Source organism: Notechis scutatus, chromosome 14 (assembly GCF_049901735.1).
Source record: "Notechis scutatus isolate UNSWTSFEM ecotype Mainland chromosome 14, rNotScu1.2, whole genome shotgun sequence".
Classification (NCBI taxonomy): Eukaryota; Metazoa; Chordata; class Lepidosauria; order Squamata; family Elapidae; genus Notechis; species Notechis scutatus.
In genome coordinates this window covers 6202354-6219548 of record NC_142022.1, presented here as the reverse complement: position 1 = coordinate 6219548, position 17195 = coordinate 6202354, and the positions used below count along the sequence as shown (strand labels likewise).

At 45.6% G+C, this 17195-nt stretch overlaps 1 protein-coding gene across 1 annotated transcript in view; it reads right to left on the bottom strand.

The window, feature by feature from the left end:
* The window catches only part of RTN3 (reticulon 3), a 39302-nt gene that overhangs the window by 20769 nt on the left and 1338 nt on the right, over positions 1 to 17195 (bottom strand). The window contains 1 exon segment of the mRNA XM_026689519.2: positions 3100 to 3150. Coding sequence (XP_026545304.2) covers positions 3100 to 3150 — 51 coding nt within the window.

The following is a 17195-nucleotide window of genomic DNA, read 5'->3' as shown; positions in this document are numbered from 1 at the left end:
ATAAAACCAAAGTAATAATGCACTTGCTAGGTTCGCCAAATACCTCCAATCCAATCCGACCATTGAAGACTGGCAACCTTGGTGCTAGCATCCCAACCTTGGTGCTAGCATTTTCCTAAAGGTAACTGGACTTCCTTTGTTTGAAGAAGTTTTGTTTCTCATACAAGGAGCTTTTTTAGTTCTGAAGAACTGAAGCACCTTTGGGACAACCTGGCCGACTTGAGAATCTCCACAGCCCCTTGGTGCTACTGCTACAGACCGAGGCTGAGTCAGTCTGTGGAGTCCTACCCATCTTCCCCATTTCCTTCTCAATGTTTTGTCCTGGGACAATTCAACTCTCCTTCACTGTTGCTACAACCACCCTCAACTTCTGTGCAGTTGCCAAAATAATTTTTTTTCCCTTCCTTCCTTCCTTCCTTCCTTCCTTCTTTTTCCTTCCTTTCCTCCTTCCCTCTTTCTTTCTTATTTGCATTCGGTACTTCGGGGACACCAAAAAAAAAAAAAAAAAAAAAAGCAAGCTTAACGAGACAGGTGGGGAAAATTAATTCACGCAAGAAACACAGTGCAGGGAAGCAGCCACAGAGTCAGAGCACGTCATATAATTAAACAGCACCACGGTAGGAACATTTCAGCACTTCGTAGCCAAGCTGGGTCTCCGGTGGACGCGGAGGGAGAGAAAAAAGCAGGAAGAAAAATGTTTTATGGTTTCCAGAAAAGAAAAAGAAGGGGAAAAAGGCTGTAACTGCTTTCCCGCCCCTGAACCCCCAAAATATCTATTTGGGGGCAGCTTCCTATTCTTACAGCAGTTCAAAAACCAGAGTCTATAATTACGGATGTTAAAAACCTCTATATGGAAGCATCCTGAAAGGCGCAAGATGCTATGCTGGTATGTTTCTGCCATGTGGGTCAAAAGTGAGCTCCCCATTCCACCCCCCCACCCCCAAAAATCCTTCAGAGGTGGCCAGGTGGGAAGTTATGGTTCATAAGTATCTACACCGGTGCTCCCCCATTTTGGGGGTGCAAGGGACCGGTTCCATGGAAAGGTTTTTCCGTGGACCGGAAGGGGGGCATAGTTTCGTGTGCTGCCTTTCATCCCACAGGTGGGGCTTCCACTGTTTGCACAACCTGCTTTCTGGCATGCCACAGACTGAAAGGCTGGGGACCCCTGATCTAAAGGGCCACAGCCCCCTTCCCCTTCCTCCAGGGCCTCAGGTAGCTTTTAGCTCTTATAAAACGATAAGCCTCCTTGTGGTCAGAACCAATTCTGATCCTTGTTTTGCGTTGTATTCAACGGGAAACGTTCTTCTTCCGGGATGGGCCGGTACCAGAAAGTGAGTTGTCTTTGAGGCGTGTGTGTTGCACAAACACACCCGCAAACATCTACTAATAGAAGAGCTTCTTTGTAGCTCCGGGGTGGAACTGTGGCGTCTTCGTGGACGCCATTCTTCTCTGGTTTCATCACAAGGCTGGCTAGATTTGGACTTCAATGGGCAACAACTTGCCAGGACTTTGGATAAGTGGGACCTTCTGCAGGAATTCAAATTTTGAGCCAGGGACGCCTTCTCTCTTAGATATGTTAGTGGAAGTTTATGTTTCCTGGCCACCTAGTTTCTCGAAGGCCAAAGATGACTAAGCCAGTCCTTCCAGCTCTCCCTGCATGGCTCAGCATCTCAAGTCTACAACTACGATCACAGATTCACACAAGAGCTCTGACGTGCATAGGAGGCGGCCTCTCTTATCTAGGTGCCTAAACAGCCCACAATAAAGTCTTTCCAACTTCCTGCGGCTCCTACTGATGACCTTGTTTGCCCTTCCAAATATCCTGAGCGACTCTTTCAGGTTGGGAAATCCGGTGGTGGCCATTGGAGGTGCCAGGGCGCCCGAGACAATTCCAAGAGGCTTTTTTGTTAGCCCTTCAAAATTGTTTTTTAAAAATTAAAGAGGCGCAAAAGTTGAGAGATCTCTACATCCCAATGGAAGTTCCTGGGTAACTCTCTCAAGAGAAGGTGGGAAGGTGTGGGGGGAAAAACAGGGTCAAGGGTGACAGTGAATTATGTGTCTCAGAATCGGGTTTTGTACAGGTCATGCCGACACGTTCGCTCCGAATAAATTCTTCTAAGTTTTTGAAGCTTGGCTCGAGGCTCATGATTTAATTGGGGCAACTGCCAGAATCCTGACAGTGGGGAATTCTGGGAGTTGAAGTCCACACCTCTCAAAGGGCCCAAGTTTGGAGATCCCCTGTTAATAGTTCAGTAACTTCAGCAGCTTAAAAGATGTGTGGAATTCTGGGAGTTGTAGTCCACGTATCTTGAAGCATGCTGGCTGGGGAATTCTGGGAGTTGAAGTCCACACCTCTGTAAGAGTTGCCAAATTTGAGAATCACTGCTTACAGACTCCCCTCCCCCAATCTAAGGCAGATTTGTTGGGCCTACTGGAAAGAGAACCCAGACAGGAAAAACAACTTTGTTTGGCAAGAGAAATTTGCTTGGAAAAGCACATGACTTGGTCACTGGGAAGCTGACAAAAAGCCGAACTGAGATCTTGATTCTTCTTCAAACTATCAAAGCTTCACTATTTAGAAAGATAATTGGCTTTAGATTTATTTATTTTTAAACCCTCCAGCTTCGCAGATACACGCAACTCAACCCTGCTGTCATCAGCACTCCTGCAAACAGAATCAGATCGATCAGAAATTATCCGCTTTCGAATTCGTGAGGAAAGGCCTTGCCTGACGGAGGCAACCTAAACTTTTTCCTAAACCTGAAGCTCGTGGCCAATTCTGGTCCATATGGACCACAGGCTCAGCAAACTGGCTCCATTGACTGTTTTCAAAAGTCTGTAGAGATTCTCAGTCATCCTGAAACCTGGGGGGAAGCACCTTTGGGGACAACCTTTTCAAAAGTTTTTGCTACCTGTCCTGATTTTAGGCAAGGCCATGGACGAGCAGCCTCGGAGGTCCCATTGGCAGGTTGACCGAAAAAGGGAAAAACCTTCTCTTGTCCCCAGTTACAGCCTCTTTCAACATTTTTCTTTCAGAAGCGGTGGGGGGTGGAGGGTGGGGGGGGGGGGTTGGATTGTACAAGAAAATGACAGACTTGCCTTGTGAGGTCGAAAAGAGAGAGACAGGCTGAGAGGAAGTAACAAAGGAATCTGAAAGGGAAATACATAGGATGAGACGTGGTAAACCCTAAAAGAGGAGGCAAGCAAGTACACGGTTAATCAGGAAGGTGCCGAGACACCTGTTCTCAGGTGCCCGTCTGGAAAACAGCGGCGGGAAGGAGGGGGGGGGGTGATGGGAAGAATGGGAGGCTGCTCACTCACCTTGATGCAAAGTACCTATGAAACCCAGGGCACCTGCCCAGCTCTACCCTTCTGCTCCGAAAGGGAAAAGGACAGGCGTGGAACATGAGCGTTGACTTCAGTGGTTCGGTTTTTAAAATTAATTTAGGAAGCAAATTTTGCTTGGGCATCATGGAAAGCCAACAGCATAGGTGGCCCCTGACTTCTTAAGAGACCTGACTTCTTAGCCTGAGCAGGGGGTTGGACTAGAAGACCTCCAAGGTCCCTTCCAACTCCGTTATTCCTACGACCATTCTTGCCAAACCTCTGTTGCTTAAGCGAGACGGCGGCTGAGTGAGCTGTGCCCCGATGAATGACCTTTTCCTTCCGACAATTGTTAAGTGAACCTGGCTTCCCCCTCGACTTGGCTTGTTCAGGGATGACATGACCCCAGGACACGGCAACCGTCATAAATAAGACTTGGTTGCCAAGCGGTACTGGGATGCTGCAACGGTCACAAGCATGAAAAACCCTTTTTTCAGCACTGTTCCAACTTCGAATGACCGATAAAGGAATGGCTATAAGTCAAGGGCTATCTGTAGATGCTATTCAACAGGGCAATGGATTCCTTGGGAAGGTGGTAGACAATAGCACTTATATACCGCTTCACGGCACTTTTACAGCCCTCTCTAAGCGGTTTACAAAGTCGGCCTCTTACCACCAACAATCCAGGTCCTCATTTTACCAACCTCGGAAGGACGAAAGGCTGAGTTCAACCTTGAACCTGGTGAGAATCGAACTGCCAAACTGCTGGCAACCAGCAGAAGTAGCCTGCAGTACTCCACTCTAACCACTGCCCCACCGTGGCTCAGTAAAGGTTGGGGTGGCTGTCTTAAAAGGGGAGGGGGAGGCGCTCTAGGAATGGGCTAAATCGGGGGTCCCAAAAGGTCGAGGGATCACTGGATCAAACGATATCCAAGGTCCGTTCCCTTTACAAAATAATTACAAAATTCTAACACCGTACACAACCCCCCCCCCCAAAGTCCCCATCCTTGGCCTTCCAAATCAATCTTTGGCTCAGCGTGGAACAGACACATCTCAAAAGAACGTACAATTGGTTCGGCTTGGCAACTATCTTCCTGAGAGCATGCTTGAGAAAGAAAGAAAGAAAGAAAGAAAGAAAGAAAGAAAGAAAGAAAGAAAGAAAGAAAGAAAGAAAGAAAGAAAGAAAGAAAGAAAGAAAGAAAGAAAGAAAGAAAGAAAGAAAGAAAGAAAGAAAAGAGAGAAAGAAAGAAAAGAGAGAAAGAAAAGAGAGAAAGAAAGAGAGAAAGGAAAGAGAGAAAGAAAAGAGAGAAAGAAAGAAAAGAGAGAAAGAAAGAGAAGAGAGAGAGAGAGAGAGAGAGAGAGAGAGATTTATCCAACCTTTCCCCAACTTCAACCAGTTTGGAAAGAAAGCAAGTGGAGTAATGTGCCCAAACTTGAGATGTACCAATTTAGCAATGCTTCTGGCATGGTGCCCGGCACTGAAAGCATCCTAGCCCCTCCTCTTCACCCCAAAATTTCGACACCCAACCTATTTAATCAGCCACAAAGAATGACTCTTATCTTTGCCAAAGACTAGTTGACAAGCCGTGTTTTGGGGGGGGTTTTTTGGTTGGCACCTGGAGGCACTGCAGGAGGCGGGTTTGTCTCTGCTTTTCACAAAAAGCACATTGTACATCCTTGGCAATGCACTGCAACCCACCCCTCTGGCTCCGGCCTGCAACGTTACAGGGCACACACGAACATGCTGCACTCAGGGAAAAGATGCCTCTCTCCAGAATAAATGAATGATGAGAAAGCTTTTTTATAAAGCTGGTTATAATCCTCCTCTCCCTGCCAGGGTATCTCCGACCTCAGCAGTCCTCCTCCAAAGGAGCAATTTCAGTCTCGTTGGGTCACAAGACGAGAGGAATGTTTATTCAGATTTATCGGCCCTTGCAAAGATTTGCAACCCCAGCAGCGGTGAGTAATGCAGAGGGCTCTTTTGGTGGCTGCCCGGCTGGGATTTCTACCCAAGTGAAGCCACCGTGCTAAAGCTTTCAAAACGTTGGGAAAAGGTTCATTGGAAGAAATAACTTGATTGTCGGAGAAAGCGTCAGGCGAGACGGTTCAAACCACGGGCAAAATTTTGAATAGAATAGAATCTTTTATGGGCCAAGTGTGATTGGACACACAAGGAATTTGTCTTGGTGCAAATGCTCTCAGTGTACATAAAAGAAAAGGTACATTCGTCTAGAGTCAAGAATCATCAGGTACAACACTTAATGACAGTCATAGGGTTCAATAAGCAATCAAATCATACTAGGAAACAGTATAAATTGTAAGGATACAAGCGACAAAGTTACAGCCATACAGTCACAAGTGGGAGGGGATGGGAGATAAGGAGTGATGAGAAGATTAATAGTGATAGTAGTGCAGATTTTGTAAATAGTTGGACAGTGTTGAGGGAATTATTTGTTTAGCTGAGTGATGGCATTGGGGAAAAAAACTGTCCTTGTGTCTAATTGTTCTGGTGTGCAGGGCTCTATAGCGTCGTTTTGAGGGTGGGAGTTGAAACAGTTTATGTCCAGGATGTGAGGGGTCTGTAAATATTTTCACAGCCCCCTTTTTGACTCCTGCAGTATGCAGGTCCTCCATGGAAGGCAGGTTGGTAGCAGTTGTTTTTTCTGCAGTCCTAATTACTCTCTGGAGTCTGTGTCTGTCCTGTTGGGTTGCAGAACCAAACCGGACAGTGATAGAGGTGCAGATGACAGACTCAATAATTCCTCGGTAGAATTATTGCGTACATTTCTGGCCATTTTCATTTTACTCAAGTGGCCTGAAATATAGCGAAGGAACCAAAACTTTTACAACAAGAGCCAAAGGATAACAATCACACACACACACACACACACACACGAAAAGAGAGAGAGAGAGAGAGAGAGAGAGAGAGAGAGAGAGAGAGAGAGAGGTTGAGCTCCTGAATAAACCGGTGCTGAGCTATCGAAATGCCCCAATAAAGCAGTCACATTTTTTTCTTGATTCATCAAGAACTCAGGGAGCGACCGAGTCAAATATTTAGCCTGCTCTTTGATTTGCAAATGAAATGCTAATTTAGTTTGCCAAGCAGCCATTTATATGCCCCTGCTACATCCTGCAAGGCAGTGTCAGCAGCAACCCCATTTTGCAGAAAGGGAAGCCGAGGCTGGTGGGGGGGGGGGGAATTAAAATTAAAAAATAAAGCTGGCCACAGGCTATCTAACCGACTCACCAGGAAGATTAAAAAAATGCAACGGGGGGCCCTTTTTTGGTTTCTTATATACGCTGCTGGTTACTACTTAATACACACAAGAAAGAAGTTTTTTTTTGGGGGGGGGGTCTGCTTTTCGAAGTGGGGTTGGGTTGGTAGGAAGCCAACCAGCCTGACGAAGTTAACATCTTTAAAAAAAAAAAGGAGGGCAGATCTAATCAGGTCTAAATCTTAGATCTAATCTGAGTTTAGCTGTACATTTTATTTACTTAAGCCTGTTTCTCACGTTCTGATGCAGTTTTTCAGGCTCTGCTCATCCCAGAATTTGGCAAGTGGGAAATGTTTAAGCCAAGTTCTCCCACAAAGCAAAGCTTTGAAATCCATCCCTCGCTGCTTGAAATACCAGCTCCATTGTACAAAGAGTCCTTGATTTACAAACTATTTGTTTAGCAACTGTTTGAAGTTACAACAGCGGTTTAAAAATAAAAAGGTGACTTGCAGCCACTCCCCGGCACTTACTACCAGAAGATACAGGCAGCTCTCGGCTTACAACAGTTCATTTAGTGACCATTTGAAGTTACAGAGCCACTGAAAAAAGGGACTCGTGACCGTTTTTGACACTTATGACCGTTGTGCCAACCCCATGTCCATTGTACGACCTTCCTTGCCACCGTTGTTAAGTGAACCACTGCATTTGTTAAGTGAGTCACATGGTTGTTAAGTGAATCTGGCTTCCCTATTGTTTTTTTTTGCTTGTCAGAAGGTCGCAAAAGGGGACGCTGCGACCGTCATAAATTTGAGTCAGTTGCCCAAGCGCCTGAATTTTGATCACGACCACGGGGAGGCTGCAATGGTCGTTAAGTGTGAAAAACGGTCCTAAGTCGCCTTTTTCCCATGCAGCTGTAACTCTGCATAGTCACTAAGTGAACTGTTGTAAGTCAAGGACTAACTGTAGACCTGGCAGAGAAGAGCAACCAGGATGATGAGGGGACTGGAGGCTAAAACATACGGCGAACGGTTGCAGGAACCGGGCATGGCTAGTCTAGGGAAGAGAAGGACCAAGGGAGACAGGAGAGCATCTTCCAATATTTGAGGGGCTGCCCCAGAGAGGAGGAAGGGGTCAGGCTGTTTTCCAAGGCATCTGAAGGCCAGACAAGGAAGAATGGATGGAAACTGATCCAGGAGAGATTCAACCTGGAAATAAGGAGAAACTTTCTGACAGGGAGAACAATCAACCAATGAAGAGAAGTTGCGGGAGCTTCATCCCTGAAAGCTTTCAAGAAGAGACTGGACTGCCCTCTGTCAGAAGTGGTGTAGGGTCTCCTGCTTAGGTGGGTGGGTGGGGGTTGGACTAGATGACCTCCAAGGTCCCTTCCAACTCTGTTCATCTATATACCCTTCCTCAAGGGGCAAAGCCCCCTTCCTTCCCCTCCCAATGGAACTGACTGCCCATGTTTACTGAGGCTCTACGGTCAAGTGGAGAGAAATTGTCCTTTCAAAAGGAAAAACAAAACAAACAAGCGTTAATGGCCATTTTATTTTGCTGAGGCAACCCATGGCACGCTCTCGTGGATCAAAGTGGAGAGCCACCCACGTGACGAGGGCCGAGGAGGGTGTGGGGTTGAGACAGGCTTGGAAGGCTGCCCTAGAATGCCTTTGTATAAAAAAGCACAGCCCGTATAGTCTCGGGGCAAATGAGGCAGAGAAATGGGGAAAGCATGGATGTGCGGCTATCTTGTGTAAAGGCCCAATTTAATCCAACTAGCCTGTTGCAATAATGACTTGAGGGATAGAAACCAGGCTAAACGCACTAATCGAGGCTCTGTTTGAACTCCGGGACCAGCCTTCCTGGTGGTTAGGTTATAAAACAAAATACCAGCACCAAACCCAGCTGGCAATATTACCAGCCTCTTGCAATGCCTTCTGTGCGCATCAACACCCCACAAGGACCCACCATTTTGGCTGCTTGTTTTTGAATACACTCCTTCTCTTTTGTCCGGATGGTGGGTAGTTAAACAAGCCGGAAAGATTGGGAATGACCACCTTCAACTTCTGTTTCTTTGAATTTCTACGTCCTTACAACTTTTTTTTTTTGGTGGAGGGTGGGGGGCACGGTTGTTAAGCAAATATGAAGAACCGTTGCAGGAACTGAGCCTGGCTAGACTAGTGAAGAGAAGGACCAGGGGAGACAGGAGAGCATCTTCCAATATTTGAGGGGCTGCCCCAGAGAGAAGCAAGGGGTCAAACTATTTTCCAAGGCACCTGAAGGCCAGACAAGGAATAATGGATGGAAACTGAACAAGGAGAGATTCAACCTGGAAATAAGGAGAAACTTTCTGACAGGGAGAACAATCAACCCATGGAACAGCTGTGATAGCATAATCACTTGAGACTTTCAAGAAGAAATTGGACTGCCGTCAGAAATGGTGTAGGGTCTCCCGCTTGGGCGGGGGGGTTGGACTAGATAACCTACAAGGTCCCTCCCAACTCTGATTATCTGTTAAATGACGGAAGGTCTCATAGTTCAGTGAATCCAAACTTCACCCTATTGACTCTGCTTGTTAGAAGCCGGCAAGAGACAAACCCGATCGATCCAGGGTGCTTGAAACCATCCTAGCTACACCGCCTGTTACCAAGGCACCCGACTTTTGATCGTGGATCTGTGGCACTGGTAGTACGTGCAAGGAGTGGTTGTGAGTCTGCAGGCTTTGCCAATCGGTTGGCAGAGTCCAGGCCTTTGTGCCAGTCTTTTGCACTGCTAACTTCTTATGGAGCCTCATCATATTTATATAGCATCCCCTTTGAACTCAGATTCGTCCAAATCCATTCAAGGATGACCTGGCTAACCTTCACAGCTTTTTTTCTGCCTAAAAGGCATTTTCTCTTTCTCTGCTGCAATAATCCTGAGAGGTAGAGTAAAGGAAGATGGCAGGATCTGATCTCATACTTCCCAGAGCATCTTTTTGTTTCTAAAGCTTGATATATCCCAGCTGGGGAATTCTAGAGTTGAAGGCTGCTCATCTTAAAAGCTGCCAAGATTGACAAACACAGATTTCGGGCCTAAACGAATAAAACCAAGGTCTGATTTGAAATTATGATTCCCACTGTAGAACATCTTTAATGGCTGAAAAATGGCCCAAGGGCAAACTTATTTTTCTGATAAAAAGATTCTTTAGTGTTACTCAATTCTCAGGAAGTGAGAATTTGTTTTGTTTTTTTAAGTGGCAAGTCAAGGCAAAAGAGCTGGAAGGAAATCCACTTGTGTTTTTCTTAAAAGTTCACCACTGCCAAAAAATAATATAAAAAAAACACCCCACTTAAGGGAGAGCAACACCCCAGTTTTAAGGATCGAAGTATAATTTCCCTCCCTAAAAGTTTATGCAGATGACAAGAATTACGAATGGTTTTTAAAAGGTGCGGTTTTAGTGCTTCGCTGTGGATCTAGCACAGATTCCTGTTGGACACAGATCAAATACCTGTTTCCTCTCATTATGCTTTATTATTGGGAAGCCACATTGGCTGATTTTAAACATTTGCACTGGACTCTTTTAAGCTGTAGTTTTCCAAGCACAATATGCGAACCCAGCCGGGCAAATCGGGAAAGGTCAGCAAGTTGTAATTTGTTCTTCATGAAAAGTTTATGAGCCTCCGTGCTCCCTTCCACCCTCCTCTTATGAAGGTCACTTCCCTCCCATGGAATGACTAAGGCAGTCGTAGTTGGTCAAACTTGGCCTTTGCCAATTAATCCACATCCAAATCTATTTGAAGCATCACTCCAAACGTAGGTTTGAGGGACTGGACAGAACGGTTACAAGAATTTGGGTCTGTCTCTAGTCCAGAGGTCTCCAAACTTGGCAACTTTAAGACAGGTGGACTTCAACTCCCAGTCTTAAAGTTGCCACTTTTGGGGGACCCTTGTTCTAGTCTAATGAAAAGGGGGGCTAGGGGAGACATGATGGCAAGTCTTCCAATATCTGAGGGGCTCCTACGAAGACGAGGGGACCAAATCATTTCCCAAAGCACCAAAAAGGCTAGACAAGAAACAACGGATGGAGACTAACCAAAGAGAAGCAACCTAGAACTAAGGAGAAATTTCTTGACAGTGAGAACAATCAACCAGAAGTTCTGGAAGCTTCATTACTGGAGGCTTTCAGAAAGAGCCTGGACAGCCATTTGTCTGAAATGGTATAGGGCAGGGGTCTTCAACCTTGGCAACTTTAAGACTTGTGGACTTCAACTCTCAGCAAAGCTGGCTGAGGAATTCTGGGAGTTGAAGTCCACAAGTCCTAAAGTTGCCAAGGTTGAAGACCCCTGCCCTATACCATTTCAGACAAATGGCTGTCCAGGCTCTTTTAAGGGTCTCCTGCTCAAGGGGGGGTTGGACTAAATCAGATAGTACTCCTACATATTTTCATTATATATATATATTTCTTAAGTTTTCGCAGGTACATTCAGCTTTGTTCGAGTATTTTCCCACGTCATTGTAGTTGTGCTTTTAAAGTTGTAGCAACGTTTCGGCAGAATCTCTTCTGCCATCATCAGGCTTCTGTATTGACAGACGAACACAATACAGACGAACACAATACACAAGCCTGATGATGGCAGATGAGATTCTGCCAAAACGTTGCTACAACTTTAAAAGCACAACCACAATGACGTGGGAAAATACCCGAACAAAGCTGAATACCATATATATATATATGTATGTATGTATGTATGTATGTATGTATGTATGTATGTATACACACACACACACACACATATATACACACACACATACCATTTTTTATTATCTTGCTCCTTCCTCTTGGCTAACAAACCATAAAACTTATCCCATATTTTATAATAGTCCGATTTAGCAATGTAAGACAAAGAGGTGTGTTAGGAGGATTGTACCTTGTTCAGTGGTTTTTCATGTATATTTTTTGTTTTTGTTTGTGTTTAATTAAGAAAAACTTTTTTTTTTTTTTTTTAAAAAGAGGGGGTTGGACTAGAAAACCTCCAAGATCCCTTCCAACTCTATTATTCTAAGCCAGGCTAGGCGAAGTTAAAACTGGCTATTCAGGAGAAGAAAACATAGTCAAAGCTCATCCGTTGCTGGCAAAGGCGTGAATTAACTATTCCGTTTCAATCCAGACAGAAAAAAACGTGTTATTTCTTGCCTCAAGCTTCCCATTCAAGAACATTACATTTCCAGAACACAAAAAACAAGTTTGGGGGAATTAACTTCCCAAGTCCTCTCCTTTGTTCCAAACAGAAGCAATGCGATGCTTAACGCACAGCTTCAAAAGAAACATCCAAACGCACCGTAACGTTGCATAATTCATATTTATCTGGCAGTGGCAGTCTGATGCAGCATTTCAAAATGTCTGTTAGGTTGAATGCATCTCGGGCAGACCTGGCAAGCTCAATCCTTAATTCTTTTTAAAAAATCAGCAGGAACTTAGTCGAGCCCTTTCAGGCCCAAACCGTCATAGGAGACTAGCGATGAAAACAGCTTCTGTACGAGTTTAACAAGAGGGTAGTAGAAAGCCAACATTAATCATGCTTAATAATGGCCCTGCTGGCTGGGGATAATGGGGCCTGCATATTGAAAGGGTTTGCCATGAGCTATAGAAAGAAACCGACAATCACAACATGGAAAAATTAATTGTACTTCAACTGTCTAATTCTGGGATAGTCTTGAGTTCCCGCTCAAGAATTCAGAAGCCAAAGGCAACCCAAGAGTCAAGAAACTGAAGATTGACAGGGAACCTTCTAGCAAACCCAAGGTTTCTGAACCAGTTCTACAACTCGTGTTGAAATATGTTAACTATTACAGCTCCTTAATTTGCCCACTTCTTGCCTTTTAGTCATGATTTACTAATTTGGCAAGTGGTACTCCACCCTTGCACCAGGTAAGCCCATGCTATTCTGTCTGTAGATGTCCCTTTCCAACATACTTGTCAGTGGATGAATTCCTACATCACCCAAATATTGACAAATTCTAGGTTTTTAGACCTCTTTACATTTCCCATTTTGCATTTCGGTGGCCAACAGGCCAAAGGAAAGATTTTCTCCACCCCAGAGATACAAATTCATAGCATTAGCTGGAATTTGGCCATCATTTCCTAACAAGCTGGATTTTAAAAATGTGTTTAAAGCACACCCTTCTAATACGAATATTTATACTTAACCAATAGACACCTTGCATTCTTTCTTTGAAAAGTCTTTGTTGCTAATAAAGTGGTTTGACATTTTAAGTTTTCTAGTGGTGGAAATCCATGTCAGTGGTGGAAATCCATGTCAGCAACAGATGAATCCAACGTACTAGTACTCTGTGCATGCAATCCTCAACTTACGACCATAACTGAACCCAAATTTTCTGTTGCTAAGTGAAAGAGTTGTTAAGTGAATTTTGCTCCCATTTTATCACTTTTCTTGCCAGACCAGTTAAGTGAAGCACTGTAGTTAAGTTAGTCACAAGGCTGTTAAGTGCATCTGGCTTGACTTTTGGTCACAAAAAGAGGATCGTGTGACCCTGGGACCTTGAGACTGTCATAAATACGAGTCAGTTACCAAGTGCCTGAATTTTGATCACGTGACCATGGGGATGTTGCAATGGCCGAAGCGTGAAAAAACGGTAAGCCGCTTTTTCAGTGCCGTTGTAAATTCGGTCACTAAACGAACGGTTGTAAGTCAAGGACTACCAGTATAATCTGTATGGGTTTCATGAGTGAAAGGCATTATGCATTTCTTTTTTAAAATGGAAACGGAAAAGTCCATTGCTTAAGAAAACAACTATGTGGATCAGGGCTGCCGATAATTTTTGCAAAATCAACAAAAGGTGAGCGGTGACGTCTACATCAGTTACACCACCAATTTTATTTATTTTTTAATTACATGTTGGATTCAAAAGAAACTTAAGTTAGCCTTCCTCTCTGGTGGATTTAAATCAAAACAGCCACCTGTCGTGGAAAGGAGCCCCCCCCCAACACACACACCAAAAAGCATTCAAGCCCTCAGCATATCTTGTTGCTCCTACAATTTCACAGATCGCTGCCGATACAAGCTTCCATGCTCAACTCGGCATCCCAAAGAGCTAGAAACCTGATCTCTACACACAATCTGGAGCCATTCGTTGCCCCCGTGCCAATTTCTGGCTTTGTCTGGTATTTTTGCAGAGCAGATGCTCGAGACGCTCTTCAAGACCTCCTAAAATTATGTCACTGTTTGAAGTCGAGACATACGGCCAGCTGTTCATCAATGCTGATCGGCCTCACCCCAACCAAGACACGCACACACACCCCTTCTCCCTTTTCTTGGTGTGTGTGTGTGTGCCTGGAGCAAATGCGAGACATTTAAAAAACGAAAAGAAAAAAAAAAAACCTCCTGTGTTTGTCTTAGCAACGAGAAGGGACGAGGGAACACCTGGTTCTGTGCATCACACTTGAGCATTAAAATGTGACCCGTGGGCGTAAACCCATTTTGCATACCAAAATGCAGGGCGTCACAAGAGAATGGGACTTAATTCGAGAAATGGCAGCGAACCCAAAAGCGATGGCGATGCAATATATAATAAACACAAAATTGAATGGACGTTACATTTCATATTTAAATCGTCTTGTGGCAAAGGCATGTCTTCTCCCGGTTACCAATCGGGGCCTTCGCTCTCCGGGTGGCCTAAAATAAGGGAGATGGTTTCAAACGTGGGGGAAAAAAAAATCTCTTTTGTGATGGCATTTCATTTATGGAGGCACACGCACCTCGAAAAACCTGCCTGGTACCAACATCATTACTCTTTTAGGGCCCAGGCAAAGGTTTTTATTTATTTTTTTCTACTCCGGGCCTTTCTGAAAACCAGGTTAGTGTTGGAGAATTTCAGAGTGTTACTTTACTGAGACGCTATGTTGTATTACTGCATTTAACGCTGCAGCCCTCCCACCTCCAACCGCACCACTTACAGCAGAAAACTGCAATAAAGACACAAAAACCATGAAACCAGCAATGCTACGAGGCTTCTTGGAGAATGCAAACCAGGGGCCAACGCCGCTCCAATTAAACGACTTGGAAACTTAATCGTCACCAAAAGGACTTGATTTTGGTCGTGGGGGCTGGAGACGCTGGGTAGAGAAGGGAGTTCAACCCGAGAGCAGTTGGCTTGGAGGTGCAAAGTGCGTCCAGGGATGAGTAACCTGGTTTGCTCATCACGGCAAGAGGGTGAAGCTACAGACGGAGAGGCTACTTATGGAGTGGCGCAGAAGCGCAACCTTTACTCTGTCTGGCAAGGATCATTTCTGGTCAGCAGGTCCCCGTGAAACCCTGGAGGCTTTAAAGAAGAGACTGGGGGAATGCCTGAAATGTTATAGGGATTTCTTGCTTGAGCAGGGGGTCGGACTAGAAGACCTCCAAGGCCCCTTCCAGCTCTATTATTCCATCAGAGGGCGGGGGCGGGATTTAACCCCTTTCGATCTGGATGCCTTGTAGAGAAACCATGTGGGAGATAGCCAGCTTGCTTCCCCAAACCAGCATCCACAGCTAGAATAACAGTGACAGGTGGGAGATACATTACAAGCTCCAGCCCCGCCCCCAAGAAAGGCATCATTCCCCCACCCTCCCTTCCCCAAATGGGACAATCACCCGCCTGCCAGATTGGGCCGATATGCTTTTTCTGCAAAGGGCCGGATCCTGCTCAGGAATGAGCCAGCAGGGTCAGCCCCCAACCCCCCGTTTTTGCCGTCTTGCCCGTGCCTTTCACTCGCCCGAGCGACATCTGCAGTGCAGGGTTTTTTTTCTTCCCTGCGACGAAGAAGAGGCGGCTTTTCTTACCAGATCCTGGGAGAAGAAAAGCTGCCCAACCCATCCAGACGGACGGAGGGGAGGGAGAGGGGAGCCTTCGAGGAGGGGAGGGAGAAAGCCCCCCTCCCACTTTAGATAAAAGGGCCTTTTTGTCTTGCCTCGATCCCCTCGGGATCAAGGTCTCCAAAAGGCTTTTTTTAAAAAAAAAAGGGGGGAAGATCAGAGCCACAGGGGAGGCTTTCCCAGAAGCAGTTTTTTTTAATGTATTCCTAACCCACCCACCCAAAAAAAAAAGAAGCAGCGAAGAGAATATTTGGGGTTTGGGGAGGAAGATTTAAATGACAATAGAATGCTTTCTTTCCCGGCTGCAAGCACCCAGACACAGAGAGAAAATTGTTTATCTCGGGGGAAAAAATCCAATGCCCTTTTCTCTCTCCCCCCCACCCGCCACCCGACTGGGTCACCTGCCTGGCGTGGGAATTATTATTCAGGACTTGCCCTCCATTACCCTGGACCTTTGGGAGGGAGGGAGGGGTGACAGGCAATGCTTCCAAGAGGAAGCTTAGCTAAGTGGGCCCTTGGGGACCTCGACTCATCCAAAACATCAGGGTGCGCCTTCCTACAATTGCAAGGGGAGATTTTCCTTCCCCACCTCCGATCCATCTGGTATTCCCAGCCCTCAACGCTCAGCGAGGGAGAGCAATGCCACCAAGGGGGTGCAAAACCCCCGTTCGGGCTCCAACCTCAGATCCAACGACACCTCGAAGGAAAGAAATTTAGGATTCCCTTCCAAATCCACCCCCCCATCATCGAATCCCTTCCTCGCCTCGGTAGCAGAGAAAGGCAAGTCTCGAACCCAAGCCCCCCCCCCCCTGCAGTGTTAGGTCAGACCAGACTGGAAGGCACCTGGAATGGAGGACTGGGGAAGGGGGTTTGTAACCTGCAATGCTGTAAGCTACCCCAATCCGAGATTGCTTCATTTCCCCGCTGGGGAACATTCCCTAAGAATTTCTGGCTTTCCAACAGACAGGATGACAGGTAGGCTGAGCAGAAGGCTAAACCCCCACGTTCTCCCAAGCCCTGGGAACTGCCACGCCCTTCCCCTTCCTCCCCACAGCTCCATCGGAGGCCTCTTCCTAGGTCTCAGAGCCTCCATGATTCCCAATCCTCCCCCCCCCCCCAAAAAAAATCCCTGGGGAGGGGTCTTCAAAAGCACCAGGTACACCTTGGTTGGTTTGGACTTTCGTGGCAGCTGTCAAAAGGATAAAATGAAGAACTGTTTTTTCACAAAGAGGCTACCAGTCCTGCGTATAAAAGAATCTCTCAGAAATCTCCCATGAAAAAAAAAAAAAGAATATTTAACATGTCAAGACTGGGCAATTTAGGGGGTTGGGTTGCACTGAAAACTCTAGTCATATTAAATGCATTATCTTGATTTGGAATTAAGGGCTGCAGCAAAAAAAAAACCTTGCTTATTTTGAGTGATCTCCCCCCTTCCAATCCCGCCAACTGCTCCCTTTTCTTCTTGCCATATGGTTATTATTTTCCCACAATGTTCCTTTTTTTTTGGAGGGGGGGGAAGGGAACAGTAAAAATTGAGGAAAGGTTTCAAAGCCCAGAATATCTGTATTTCGAATTCAGTCCTGTTAAACAACAACAACCCACCTTTCCTTTCCATAAAGGAGCTGCCCCCCCCCAAGCTATCAGGGGTGAAGCTAATTTTTAAATTCCCTTTGGAAGGGGGGGGGGAAATGCCTTCCACCTGGTTTAGATGCTTCCCAACCTTGCAAACTGCATTGCAAAAAAAAAAAAAAAAAAAAGATAAGAGAGAAAAGCTTTGGTCTGCATCCAACTGTCCTTTGAATCT